General features: G+C 37.2%; 2 protein-coding genes across 2 annotated transcripts in view; one reads left to right on the forward strand and one right to left on the reverse strand.

Annotated features, from left to right (window-relative positions):
- MAP4K5 (mitogen-activated protein kinase kinase kinase kinase 5) overlaps nt 1–15,185 on the forward strand; it is a 115,988-nt gene that overhangs the window by 55,024 nt on the left and 45,779 nt on the right. The window contains exons 8-11 of the mRNA XM_058540600.1: nt 377–449; nt 4,679–4,810; nt 6,710–6,772; nt 14,257–14,338. Of these exons, the coding sequence (XP_058396583.1) occupies nt 377–449; nt 4,679–4,810; nt 6,710–6,772; nt 14,257–14,338 (350 nt within the window). The remainder of the gene's footprint in view (nt 1–376; nt 450–4,678; nt 4,811–6,709; nt 6,773–14,256; nt 14,339–15,185) is intronic.
- LOC131405612 (protein S100-A11-like) lies at nt 2,629–3,097 on the reverse strand. Its single transcript, XM_058540601.1, has one exon. It carries the CDS (start codon nt 3,064–3,066, stop codon nt 2,764–2,766), a length of 303 nt encoding a protein of 100 aa, XP_058396584.1. The 5' UTR covers nt 3,067–3,097; the 3' UTR covers nt 2,629–2,763.

A 15,185-nucleotide genomic window follows, 5' to 3' on the forward strand; every position in this document is an offset into this window, starting at 1 on the left:
AAAAAATAAAAAAGTTTATACATAGAAAAAAGAACCTTTTTAAAATAGCACCAAAATACTAACCTAGTTGTGTTAGAATAAAAGGAATCCAGGTGGGTGTTTTATTTTGTGCTCCTTTTTTTCCAAATTAACTTCAGTGTGCTTGTAATAAAAATCTTTTTTTACTTTACTCTTAATGAAGTGCCAATAAATTGTTTTCTTTTAGTGGGTATGTTATGAACCAAGCAAGAAGAGGTTTAGATATTCAATTTATAGACATCTCCCTGTCATTACTATCTGAATTATTAATAATGCCATGCCTATGAGTGGAACTTAGACATGTTGGTGGTTTTATTGAAAAGAACTAAAGTTTTCTGTTTAATTTTTTCCCCACCAGCTGACTTTGGTGTGGCTGCAAAAATAACAGCCACCATCGCAAAGAGAAAGTCTTTCATCGGCACCCCTTATTGGTAAGACTCCATTGTGATGGAATCTTGTCCATGTTTGTTGCTTCGAGGGTAGTGATCAGCGTTGACACTTAGTAACGCAGTTGATGGTTGACTCCGAGTCTGGAGGCTTGCGTGTTCCTTGATGCTGTCGTGGTGCTGACTGGGTTAGGGAACTTGGATGCTCACTTGCACTGTCCAGCTTTCCTTGTGTTAAAGTGCTGATAATCCCGCCTGTCCCTGGGATGCTGTCGTGAGAGGACTCAGGTGTGAGATGTTCAGAAGAAAGACCAGTATTATAATCTTCTGTCATTTTGTCACTCTCTCTTTTGGCGTTGCTTCTATTTTAATCTAGGGCTTCACTTTCTGGTTGTTAACACTCATGCATCCTGTCCTACCGTTAATCTTCACCAGCCACTCTACTCCTAAGGCATCCTACCAGCTACTGACCAACTGATCCTTCCAAAGCCGTGCTTTTGTTAGTGCAGACAGATAATTGAAATATAATAGAAAGCCTAGTAATAAACCTTATTATGTAAAATAATTTAGTGAACCTTATAAAAGGTAACATTTAAAGTCTGTATGAAAGGTTGGATTCTTTAATGTGCAGTCTTTGGATAATTTATTATTTGGAAGGAAATTTAAAAGTAGCTCCCTACCTGATACCTAATGCCAAAATAAACTGTATATGGACATAGTTAAATATAAAAGTGAAACCAAAAGAACTGTCAGTGACTATCTGCTTTAAGAGTTGAGTAAGCCTTTCTTGACATAAAAGCATAAAACGTTAAAGGGAACAACTGATAGATTTAACAACATGAAAATTTAAAACTTCTCTATGTCCACCAGCTTAAACAAAAGTAAAAGGCAAGTAACTAGGAAATATCAGCTAAAATAAGACAAACTAGGTTTTAATATCTTTAATATATATTCTTCATAAATCAGTAAAAAGAATGTTTTGTTAGAAGCAGAATTATTAAAATAATACATATAAGTTGTCATAAAATATGAAAAATGTTTCCCTCAGTGATGACTGAAAATGTAAATTAAATGAACAGTGACATTCTTTTCTATCAAATTGAAAAATATTTGGAATCATGGGTAATACCTATCACTATCACTAAATATTTGACAGTGAAAGTGGAAATGGGTAGAACAGTTTTGAAAGATAATTTGGCAATAATGTTTTTTGAGAACCTTAACAATGTTTTTGTTCTTTAGTCTCTATTCTGCTTGTAGTAATTTATCAGAGAGGCATGCAGATTTATATATAAAGAGCTTTATCACTATACTTTAATCATGAAAAATTAAGGGAAAGTGTGCATATGCAACAGGAATTAGTTAAGGAAATTATGTACATTCGTTCAGATCAATGGAATACATTGCTGGTATTACAAATCATGTAGATGATGCATAGTCAGTGGATAGGCTCATGATATGCTCTTTTTCAAAAAAGCAAGATTAAAAATAACATGCAAGATTAAAAGTAGCATAGTATAAATACCATTTTATAGAAGATTTGTGTGTGTATTTAAGTAAAATTTATGGATGAAATTATGTGAAACTGGCTTTCTCTGGGTGGGATAATATTTGACTTGTTTTCTTCCATGTATTCCAAATTCTCTCCTGTCAACACATGTCAATTTTAACAACAGAAAAAAAGCCTCAATAAATATTGCTTAAATGAAAGTTAAAAGAAAACAGATGAGTTAGATTACCTACAGAATTTCCTTCATTGCATGCCTGTTTCCCCCCTCAGTCTCTTTCTGTGACTGGCCTCCCCTGTGAACACACTTCTCTAGTCAAAATGATCAGTTTTTTGTACCCTGACTATACCAAGTATCATTTATTCCCTCCCTACTACATCCATCTTCTCTGTTAACCTGGCGCTGCAGTTAGCCACCATCAGCTGACTCTGGTGGGCACAGGAGATGAACCCATATGTTTTCTCTGGGTTCCAGCTCAACTTCTTTCCTCTGGGAAACTTGCCTTCGGTCATCTTGCGCCAAGGTGATCATCTTCTTCTCTTTACTCTATTATTATGTCTGTAATACTGGCATTTAGCATGTACATCTGCATGTTGGCATTTTTAATATACATATTTTGTATCCTTAACCACTGTTAAGTTGAGAGACATTGTGTTACATAACTTCTTTTTTGTTTGTTTGTTTTTGTTTTAAAAAACGATATTGTTTTATTAATAACAGCAGGAGTGGCCGGTTTGGGGTGTAGGTGTGCTGGGCTCAGGGTATGTGTGGGCTGTGAGGAATAGATGATGGTCAGGAGGCTAGAAGGAAAGGGAGTGGGTCTGGAGGCCAGGCCCAAGGGCTCCTCACATTTACTTCTGCAAGTGAGCAGACTTGAGAAACGATTTATGGCAAGCTATGGCCAGGCCCCCAAGAAGATTAAGAAATTCTTGGAAATCCAGCTGCCCATCAGAGTTGAGGTCCAGTTTCTTCATCATGCCGTCAAGGACACCGGGGTCCTTCTGGTTCTTTGTGAAGGCAGCCAGTTCTCTATTCATGAAGGTTAGGAACTCGGTCTTGTTGAGTTTGCTGCTGTTCCCATCCTTTCCAGCGTATCTCTGGAAAACAGCAATCAGAGATTCGATGCACAGCTCAGTCTCTGTAGGACTGGACATTTTTGCCACGTCAGAGCGGAGCGAGGCGCGGAGGCTGTGAGCGAGGAGCAGCACACATACGTAACTTCTTGTAACCTAAGTCTGTATAAAAGCAACTTCTACCTTGTGGATGTTCAATATAAATATAAATTAATTTTAAAATAGTAGACATTAAAAAAATAAACGAGTATTTCCCCTCAGCAATATCATCTATACTTTATACCTTCAGGTGCCATCATTATATACCACTGACTCCCAAACAGCTAACTCCAGCTGAGCTACTTGATTGACCTTCAGTCTTATATATATTCAACAGTTGTTTGATAAAATCCACAAGCATTTTATACTCAGATCAGTCTCTTCAGTCAACCCATTTCATTCTATCCTTCTGCCACTGCCTTCAGAAAAGTCCTTTATCTTTTTTCCCTTGTATTATTGACATAGTCCTCTGATTCATCCACCCAACTCTAGTTTCACCTTCTCTCGAACTATCTTTCATGTTGCCATGAGTTTAAATCAATTATACCCCATAATTAAATCTGTCATTTTCACAGTAAAGTCTAAACTTCCTTATAGAGTTAGTAGGCCATTCATTATCCAGCCCCGACCTCTGAGGTTCATTCTCCAAGTACTGTCTCGACCCTCTCAAACTATCTGTGGTCAACATCCAATTTTTTAAAATTTTCTGTCCATCACTGACTGATACTTTTGTAAAATAAATTAAAAATGAATTACTAAGAAATGATCATGTATTTGGACTAGAGTAAATGCTTGCTCTCAATTTCTCTGCTTATCACAGACTGATAACAAGCAGTCTGTGGACCCAGATCAGTCTGTAGATCAAACGCGAGTGGCGCTGTCCTGTCCCCTCTGTAGGTGCTCTGTGCTTCTACCTGTCTCCCTACATTTGCACTGTCTCCTCTGACAAAATGTCTAGGCTCCCACTCCCTTAGTTCCCTGCTAATTCATCCTGTAAGACTCATTTCTTTTGGGTACTTTTCTCTGACCTTCCTTAGAATTTTGGTGTGTTTTTTTTTTGTTTTGTTTTTTTTCTGTGAGGAGGATCAGCCCTGAGCTAACATCCGTGCTAATCCTCCTCTTTTTGCTGAAGAAGACCGGCTCTGAGCTAACATCTATTGCCAATCCTCCTCCTTTTTTTTTCCCCCCAAAGCCCCAGTAGATAGTTGTATGTCATAGCTGCACATCCTTCTAGTTGCTGTATGTGGGACGCTGCCTCAGCATGGCCGGAGAAGTGGTGCGTCGGTGCTTCCGAACCCGGGCCGCCAGCAGCAGAGCGCGCACACTTAACCCATAAGCCGCGGGGCCGGCCCCTTTTTTTTCCCATGTCATATAGCAAGATTGACAAAACAGAAACTAAAGGAAGACAACACGATTTTTCCTCAGAGCACCAGTATTCAGAGTAGAGCACAAGATTTTTAAATGATGAATTTTAAGAGACTACGTGTCTATGTGTGTATGTGGTCTTTATTAAGTCTTTCCTAATAAAGTTTCTTTTCCTAGTAAATACCTCTCAACCTCTTTCCCTCAAAGAAGTCTAGTGAATATAACAAAAAGCTGCAGATTTCTTATAGTTTTTTTAAAATAAAATTTTATGTTCACTGATTCCTTCTAGGATGGCCCCAGAAGTTGCAGCAGTAGAAAAGAATGGTGGCTACAACCAACTCTGTGACATCTGGGCAGTAGGAATCACAGCAATTGAACTTGGAGAACTTCAGCCACCGATGTTTGATCTCCATCCAATGAGGTATTCTCACTGTTGACAATCATGCAGTTACTAATGAAGTCTTCAGGGACAGTGAGATACTGATAACTTGTGTATTCCAAGCTCATTTTCAAGTATGTAAAAGTAGTAAAAGTATTATCAGGGACTCAGGGCTAATCTCACCTAAACCCGCTGTCTTGTGTTGCTGTCCCTAAGACAAGGCAGAGTGAATTGTCTGCACTGTCTGCAGCTTCCCATGAAACAAATTTCCCTTAACAGTCATACCAAGATACAGCACTTATCATTTTAAAACGTCTTTTTTAAGTCTTTACATTTATTCTTCCATCAATTTGAACTTGTTTCCTTTTTGTCATAAGTAGAATTATAAAGAAATGACACAGTGCAGGTGAGATTTTTTTTCTATTCTCTTTTGATTTTGCTTCTTATTAGTTTGTATAGGGATAATGAAGACGTAGCCATGCTTAGTATAATTATTATTTACATTTTAGGGCATATTGCCTCCCAGAAAAAAATATTTGAGGGCCTTTGAAAGGGTTTTTAATATTTTGAAGGAAAAGATAAATTGGGCTAAAATTTAAACTTCTAAGGTAAATAGTGTGAAGTTAAAAAGCAAATCAGTGGGGGGAAGTGTTCTCCTAACATATGATAGACAGCAGATTAGTATATATTAATTACATAAAGAACTCACTCAGAGACTCTGTAGGCAAAAGTAGATTGTTTATGCACAGTACCAGATACTAAAGAAAGATGGAAAACTCTTTGACCTCACAAGTAACTCAAGATATACAAGTTAAAAGATATCTACTTTTAGCTGATATGCCGATAAGTACAGACCTTTAGGAAAATAATTTGATGTTGTTTGTTATGGGCAATACAAATGTTTCAGTGATTCCGCTACTTGGAAAGTTATACTTAGGAAATAATCTAAAATAAGAAAAAGCTAAGAATTGTCCATTTCAGAATAACAGGGAAAAAATCTAAAGTCCAATAGTTGGTGAATTGTTAAGCAATTTTCTTAGCAGTTAAAGGCAGCTATTACATAGGTATAAACCAAAGCAACATGGATAATTGATTATTAGTGAAAAAAGCAGAACGTAATATTACCTAATATAATTATAATAATGTAGTAATTGATTAGCATTAAGATAAAGACTAAAAGGAAAGCAGAAAATTTAAAATAATGTCTTAGAGTGCCAGGAGAATAGACTTTTTTTCTTTTTCCATTTTCCTTTATATATAAATCATTTAATTTTAAAAGGAGAGAATATCTTTGGTATTTTAAAAAAGACTGAGGAGTTTGCTTAGAAACCTGGAAGGGATTTTGTAGGAAATACTGAAATAGAGCATTTTAGAACTTTCTTCTTAAATCTTCCATCTTTCTACCCCCATAGTCCATAAAAAATTGGTCAAAGGTGAATTCATAGAGAAAGAAAGTCCTCTTACAGGTTGACTTCTGTATCATTCATAACGAGAGAATGTGGAAAATTATTGTCCAAAAAGGGAAACAATTCTAGGAAGTGGATATAATTTGCCTATACACCCAAAATAATTGTAGAGGCCAGTCTTTGGTTAAACATACAACCCTGTGTTGGAGTAACATGTCATGTCTGTGTGTTACAGAATGGTATGCAACTGTGTAGACTTGTGCCTAAGATACAGTGCTAGTTACACATGTAACCATGTGGTAATAAAACCCTTCTCTAACATTTGGTAGCTTTGCCTTGTGAATAAGAGTTTGTTTGAAATTTAAATATCCTCTCTATAGCCAGGAAAAATTTTCCATAAGCTATCCAAAATATAAAAAATTTAGTTTCCATATTCTATACCAGTTCTCATCAGTGCCTGCATATGTAGTAATCTTGTATAAATTCATTACAAAAGTATTTAGGTATTTCTCTTTAACTAAAATTTTTATTTCAGGGCCCTCTTCTTAATGTCAAAAAGTAATTTTCAGCCTCCAAAACTAAAGGACAAAACAAAATGGTGAGTTAAAGAATATATAGATTTATAGAATTTTACAATTGAGAGGGACACAGGTTCAGTTCCCTTATTTTATAGGTTTTGAAACTGAACGCCAGAGCCATTAATGAGTTTACCCGAAGTTATATATCCAATTTACTTGCAGAGCTATGGCAAGGATTAGGTTTATTTTCTGGTCAGTTCTAGTTGCTTAGGAACTTATAGTAACAAGGAATAGGAGGAAACTCGTGTCAATACAAAAGATTTTTAATCATCTACTGCTCTTGTAAAACTCTGATCATTTTCTTAGTGTTTTGGCAGCTTGGGTGAGAGGTGTGGTAAGCAAAGGATTTGATATGAATACATTAAGATTTTGGATATCATATTTTTGCCCTGTATTCCTTTACTTCTATTAATTACATGTTGACTTTCATGGAAAGTGATATGAAGAGGTTTCCCAGATACCATGTGTTATGAGAGGTTTGGGGATTTGATTGGAGACGTAAAAGACACTTTTTATTCCAAACAAATGGACCGAAGGTATATTTTATTATATAGAGGATAGTAAAGGTGACAGTCTGTAAACAGATCTAAATAGGTCAAATATTAAGAGGGAAAAAACATCAGCCCGACTGGAAAGGGAAAACACCCACATCGGCTGAAGAGAAATGACACAAATCAACCAGAAAGAGAAACATCAGGTTGACTGAAAAGAGAACATATTAAATTAATTACTTTACATTAAATCAATTACTTTACATCAAATCAGTTACTCACAACATCCACGCCCCACTGTCGGGAGAGCCCTGTCAATCGACGCGGCTGGGCAAGGATCACACGTCCTGGGCAAGGTGTCCCTTCCACAGGTGGAACTCTCACTAGGGCTCAGTTTTTAGCAGTTTTTATATCATCAGTAATTTTTAGAGTAAGCAATTACAGAGTTTGTAGAGCAAGCATTTAGTGTTTTCATGCACAAAATGGTTATCAGTGGCGTACGTGCACTGAGCCCCCTGGCTAACGTCCCAGCCCAGTAGTTGTGTATGTGCATTGTTTTCTTTGGTTATCGTCCCAGCCCGGCATAGATGGCCAGTCCATCCCGTGCTACGACGCTCCAAGAGCCTTGAAATGTTACAACCTGTAACTCCCTCCGTGAGAGAAGGGCCGGTTTCCACCACGCAGAAAGCAGTTTTGTATTTTTTTTTGTGCTGGTGGCTGTAGGTCAATGGAGCGGCCAAACATGGCTGTACTCATGTCAAGACATATTTGGCCGTGGCCGTCTCCATTAACCATAAGACACCATATGCACAGACAATGAACTTTGTACACAAGTACATAAGGCACATCCAAGAATCCAAAATCCAATGACTACAATAATTATAAAACTATCTTGTAATAAAGGACCCAAACCCCAAGGTAACCAATCAAACAACCCCTTAGAATATGAAATGTTATTAATTTGATCTTGTAAATCATGTACAGTATCAAAGATAACATTAGATAAGGTAATACTTAGGCCTAACAAACCAGCTTGTAGAAGTCCAGATCAGCCCCCATCACGGAGGGTAGCAGAAGGCAGGGTAATAGAGAAATTATCTTATATTGCGAAGTTGTTTGTTGTTTTTGAGACCAAATTTTTTGGCCATTTGTAGTCCAGGTTATAGGCCCCACTGGTGTAGAGCAGTTGGTCTAACAGTGTAGGGTCAAAGGTTGTCCTACAGAGGCAACTAATGCCTCTGTGTGTAGGTCTGCAGCAGACATGGAGGTGCAGCACAGCATAGCGAACACAGCAGGAGTATTTATTTACGCAAAGAAACAGAATTTTTAGGAACATGATATAACTGTTTATTTCCTGGATACATAACTATGAGTGTTGTAGTGGGCCCTTGGGCCACTACTTTTGCGGCACGGGGAGCTGCATTGGATGGATGTGTTACCCACACTTTTGTTCCAGGTTTTTATTTATTTGTAGACCCAAATCCTTGTATTTTTTTTTTAGTTAATTTACTTGGAGGTTGTCCTTGTGACACATTTGGAGTCAGGAGGGGAAGCACCAATAATTGCCCCACTCGTTTTCCAGACTCTATAGTTAGTACTGTGTCACTATCATTATATAATATAAATTTTATTTTTTCCTAGTAATCTGGATTAATAACTCCTCCCAGTACATCAATACTTTTTGCTGCCAGTCCAGAGCGTCCTTTTAACAAACCAAAGGTATTTTTGGGAAATTGTACCCCTATCCCAGTAGGGACTATAGACTGCTTCTTAGGGGGCAATTGAATAGAATGAACAGTAGATAAATCTAATCCAGCCGCTTTGGCCGTGGCACGAAAAGGCGGTTTAGCAGATTGAGTCAGGGGCCAATAGGTTAAGGTCATAAGCTTATGGGTGGTGGCTGCCATTTTTGTAATCTTTGCTAGTAACAACCTTGACAGAGGAGTCTCATTAGGGCCTAGTGGCCTGTTATTTAACATATTTAGAGCAGTATTTAGATGGTTGTGCCACCCCTTTAATGAGCCATGACCAAGTTTTCTCAATTGTTGTTTAAGCAATCCATTTATTTGTTTTATGAGGCCTGCAGCTTGGGGGTAATAAGGTATATGATAAATCCATTTTATATAATTTTTCTTGGTATAGGTTTGAATCAACTTACCTGTAAAGTGGGAACCGTTGTCACTCTGAATTTGTCTTGGTGTTTTATAATATAACTTAATTGTATCTAATAATTTTATGGCACTCTGTTGAGTGGCCACTTTAGCTGGTATAGCCAATAAATAACCAGAATATGTATCAACAGCAGTGTAGGCATAAGTATAGCCATAAGAATTTGGCAATGGTCCAATAAAATCTATTTGTCAGGTATGGGCGGGAAATAATCCCTTTTGGATATGACCTTGGTAGGGGTGTGGGACTCCCCATTTATTTAACTGTTGGCATAACTGACATTGTTTTACTGCAGTGGCAATATCATCATGGGTGACAAGGATTTCCCTTTGTTGTGCCCACCTGTATGAAGTTTGTTCTCCCAAGTGTCCACTATTTTTGTGGACCTATTGTGCTAAGCCTGGGTTGTGCGTTGCATGACTTTGTACCAGCTGATCAGCATAAGAGTTATACTTTTGTTTTGTAGAAATTAAAGAACTGTGAGCATCAACATGAAATACAGTAACAATTGTATTTTGGCATCATAATCATATGTCTTTTTGTAATTTTTTTTTTAAGTTAAAAAAAACTTTAATTTTGGCAGAAGTTTATCAAAAATATTAAAAGATTTTAAAACATTTGGTCAAATAGGAAACAATGCCTAGTTATTTATTTAATCAAGTTGACAACAGAAACAGTTAAAGGCAAACAGAGAGTTAAAACAGTCAAAAAACAAAAACAAAAACCTTAAGGGAGAGACTTTAGTCCTTTTGAACATAGGAAATTATTTTAACAAAACATAGGTGTTTTGTCTTTTACATAGACTTACTCAAAAGAACACCTTTTAATCTCTATATAAAGAGCAGACTAAAAGTTTAAGAAAATTACCTTTAAAGAGAGAAAGTCAAATTTTAATTTTTTATTAGCTTACTTTAGCCAACTTGATCATGTGCAAAACTCCTCAGGGCTTCACTTTTACAAACCTTTTGTCACTTATTTTTTACATTTAGAATTTGTCCTACGCCTTTTTTTTTTTTTTAGTACTTTAGGACAAATTTATTTTTTTTAACAAAACAAACATAAATATCTTTATTTTTTATACCTTTTTTATGGACAACATACCTTTTGTTTTTTTTGTATACAGACTTTTCAGAAATGTGTATTTTTTTATAGAAAATTTTTTAACATGTACATAACATGTTTATTAATAAATGTAAGCATCTTTTAGTTTTTTTGAGATAAGAAACCAAAGGCAGACAAATCTATGCTTAGTAACCAATTTTTAATGTTTTATCTTATGTGGGAATGACCAGAGACTCAATAAATTTTTATTAACTTAATTTAGCAAAACTCTAAAGCTTCAAGTTACCAAAAAGATTTTGGAAGCTGTTTTTGAAATAACTTTGTCTTTTAGAAGTCTCTGTGTATTAATTAAAGATTGCATTTCATCGTGAGAGGTTTTGAATCCTCTCTTTTAAGGGCGACCCTTAAGGTGAACTCATCAGATTCTCCAGAATAGCCATTTCAATTTTAAATTACTTCAAAAGTTTAAATTGAAATTGCCCCATTTTGGTCACTTTTCCTCTCTGGAGTCTATGGAATATTGTGGCAATGTGGTGTTATAATAAAAAACTTATCTTCTTGGATATGGGCTCCTAGCTGAATATAGCCCATTTAGCCAAGAGGTGGCCCAGAGGGCTCTCCTTGGGGACAGATGGAACTTCTCCCCTTTAAAATTACAAACATATAGAATAGACAGTTAAATGGGATCCCAAACAGAACAGATAGATGCATCTAACAGATTCCGGGTAAAAGTCCTACAATTATTTCCACTCCAGTAGGGATAGCCCTGCCTCTTAAAGAGACAGGACTCCAGATGGAGGGGAAGGGAGTTGTTGGTGTAAGCAAAAACAAACAAATAGGCAAACAAACAAATAATTTTAGAGCCTGTTTTCCTGTCATAAGAAAAATGTGCCCAGGGTCAGCGGTGCCAGGTCAGATGGAAAGCACTGGGAGCAGTCCCTAGGGAAAATCACCTAGGCAGCTGTTGGACTGTTTTCCAGGACATCCCACCCAGCCCAGGCCCACCGAGCCATGGACAAAGAGCCTCCCGGCTGGCTCGCCAAATTATTATTGGATACACATTTAGGCTCACTATTTGTCACTTAAGAGGGGCCAAATAAAACTAGAATGCCAGGCTCATGGCAAGGAAAGAGTTTCTATTTTGGGTGACATCAGCCGGGACTGTAAATTTGAAACTTTTTTTTTTAAGAGTACATTTTCCCTTGTATTTTATCCCTATCTTCCATAGCCCGACGATAAGCAGTCAATAAATATTAACCTCGCCGTGCCAGAAAAGAAACATTATCTCTTTTTTCCTACTGTCTGCAAAGTTTTGGTCACATCCAATGATTTATATCTTGCAGACGAACATCCCAAGATTCACATAATCCTGACCTATGAGCCCACTCCCCAGCCAGAATGCAAAAGGGAGGGTCTTCCCATCCTGGGATCTCTTCCAACTTGGCTTCAGTTACCTTTCGTTTGAATAGGAAAGGCATCTCCTTAATCGAATCCTGCTCACAGCGCCAATTATGTTATGAGAGGTTTGGGGATTCGATCGGAGACGTAAAAGACACTTTTCACTCCAAACAAATGGACCGAAGGTATATTTTATTATATAGAGGATAGTAAAGGTGACAGTCTGTAAACAGATCTAAATAGGTCAAATATTAAGAGGGAAAAAACATCAGCCCGACTGGAAAGGGAAAACACCCACATCGGCTGAAGAGAAATGACACAAATCAACCAGAAAGAGAAACACCAGGTTGACCGAAAAGAGAACACATCAAATCAATTACTTTACATTAAATCAATTACTTTACATCAAATCAGTTACTCACAACATCCACGCCCCACTGTCGGGAGAGCCCTGTCAATCGACGCGGCTGGGCAAGGATCACACGTCCTGGGCAAGGTGTCCCTTCCACAGGTGGAACTCTCACTAGGGCTCAGTTTTCAGCAGTTTTTATATCATCAGTAATTTTTAGAGTAAGCAATTACAGAGTTTGTAGAGCAAGCATTTAGTGTTTTCATGCACAAAATGGTTATCAGTGGTGTACGTGCACTGAGCCCCCTGGCTAACGTCCCAGCCCAGTAGTTGTGTATGTGCATTGTTTTCTTTGGTTATCGTCCCAGCCCGGCATAGATGGCCAGTCCATCCCGTGCTACGACGCTCCAAGAGCCTTGAAATGTTACAACCTGTAACTCCCTCCGTGAGAGAAGGGCCGGTTCCCACCACGCAGAAAGCAGCTTTGTATTTCTTTTTGTGCTGGTGGCTGTAGGTCAATGGAGCGGCCAAACATGGCTGTACTCATGTCAAGACACCATGACACTTAAAATCACTCCCTACTGGCTTTTCTCTACCTTCCTTCCCTAATATTCAAAAAGATTGTTACTTATTTTCATCCTAATCTCTTCTTTCTCTTACAAAGTAAAGCAGTTTGCCTATTCTTACAGTCCATAAGGACATCTTCAATTGGATGATAAAAATTGAAAATTATTTTTCTGGTATGATTTTTCCATACATTTAATAAAAGAAACTATGCAAATAAAAGTTTCCAAGTTCTTCAATTCAGGAATTCTTCATATAGATTACGTGGATCTCTTGGGGGGGTCCATGGACCCCCAAATTCCATATGTATATTCATTTTTCTGGGGAGACAATTCGTATCTTATTTCAGATTCTAAGAGGCCTGTCCCCAAAACAGGTTCTAAACCACTGTTTCATGTTTTGTTAGCCTTTCTGTGCGTAGAATTACTTAGGAGGCAGGCCTTCTGGGGATGATGCCAGGAGTGAAAGGCAAGTCACTGTGGAAGTGAAGGAATTTATACCCCACTGCTAGCTGTGTCCGTCTGTCTTAACACAGATTTCCTCCTATTCCTTGTTACCTTAAGTTCCTAAGCAGCTGGGACTGGAGGGTTTTATGGCAGGAGTGACTGAATATTCATTTGGGAATGAATGACTCTTAGCTCTAAGGCTGAATTCACAGTCAGATTCCAGCGCAGTCTTTACCATTGAAGACCTTTGCCAGTCTCACGTACTCTCTGACTGCATGTATCCCCACCACAGTCACCGGATGTCGTGCAGCGATTTGATTTCTCTGCAGAGAACAGCTCTGTGGTTGCTGTCATTGGTAATGACTAAGGCTATTTTGTCTCTTTGGTTCTTGCTCACTCCCTTCTCCAGTGGAATCTTGACAATGGGCAAATACCACTCTTTGCCGTTAATTAGTAATCAAAACATGATTCCTTTAATTTATGTCTTCCTTTCCCCACTTCATCAGTGCAGGTGGCAGGAAAACTCTTCTGGTTGCTAAAATTGCTCTCTCTTTGTTGCCCTTGTTCCTAAGAACTTCAGTGACCTTTTAAGGGTTTAAATAATCTCTTACATTACCCACCCTACCTCATGCCGTCCAACTCTGTTGGTATAGCAAAACATTTACATACTACGTGGGTTAGGCAATGAGAAAAGGTCATTTTGATTCGTAAGTGGTACCTAGAACACAAGGTTATAAATCCTATAAATGACACAGCTACCCATTTCTAGTTTTTAGTGTATTTTTTAGAGGTTGTATATTACTGTTCTGTTAATTGTGTTTTACTTAAGAGATGAAACTGACACATGTTTTCAAGGAATATACTGTGCTTTGGGTTTCGTTTTTTGGCTTATGTAGTGCTAAGAGGCCTAAGAAAAAGATCATGTGTTTCAGACTTTCTAACTGCTTGTAAGTTAATTTTATTTAGTAACACCAAAAAACTAATATTAGTGAAATATTTTTGTACGTGTCTCTTTTTATTTGAAGGTCATCAACATTCCATAATTTTGTCAAAATAGCACTAACTAAAAACCCCAAAAAAAGGCCAACCGCTGAAAGACTTCTGACTGTAAGTCATTGAAATTATAGGGGATTTTCTGTAGTCATGCAGTAATTAGGCATATCACTAGAACAAAAGTATTTTGGTTTTTTAATATAAAAATGTTAATGATCTCTTATAGCGGGGGTCAGCAGACTTTCTGTAAAGAGCCAGACAGTAAATATTTTAGGCTTTGTGGGCCATGCAGTCTCTGTCGCAACTACTCAGTTTTGCTGTTGTATGGTGTACAAAAGTAGCGATAACGGTACACACAGATGAGTATGGCTTTAATACCCACTAAAACTGGTTTACAAAAAGAGGCAGCGTGCCAGATTTTGCCCATGGGCTGTAGTTTGCCAACCCTTGCCCTAGAGAAAACTCTTGAAAATGTTGCTAAAATTAATTGCTTGTCTTGGCTTCTTATATAAATTTATAAAATGCTCTGTGTGTATATGTGTTTGTAAAATATTTTCTTATTAGAAAAAGTCAATGATTATAACCGTCTAAGAAAATTCTATTTAAATGTAAAATTTAATGTCTGTACATTAACATAATTTTACTGAATTAAATGTATGCAAGTGAGAAATACACAAGCTTTTTTCTTCCTGTGATATGGACTGTACCACAGTATTCATTTGCATATCAGTCTAATGACGTGAGTAATGAATGTTCTTGTTAGAGCCAAAGTTTTAGTTTTAAAACCTAATAGAGATCAGGTAACTTCACATAGAGAAATTATTCACATTATAAACTTACATTACAAAGGTTCTTTAGTTTTATAGTATATAATTATGGATTCTTTGACTAACATTTTTACTAATGCATTCTCTAACTTATTTGTATTAGTGGGCTCCCATATGCTTGTCTCTGATAGTTA

This window comes from Diceros bicornis, chromosome 5 (genome assembly GCF_020826845.1).
Source record: "Diceros bicornis minor isolate mBicDic1 chromosome 5, mDicBic1.mat.cur, whole genome shotgun sequence".
Classification (NCBI taxonomy): domain Eukaryota; kingdom Metazoa; phylum Chordata; class Mammalia; order Perissodactyla; family Rhinocerotidae; genus Diceros; species Diceros bicornis.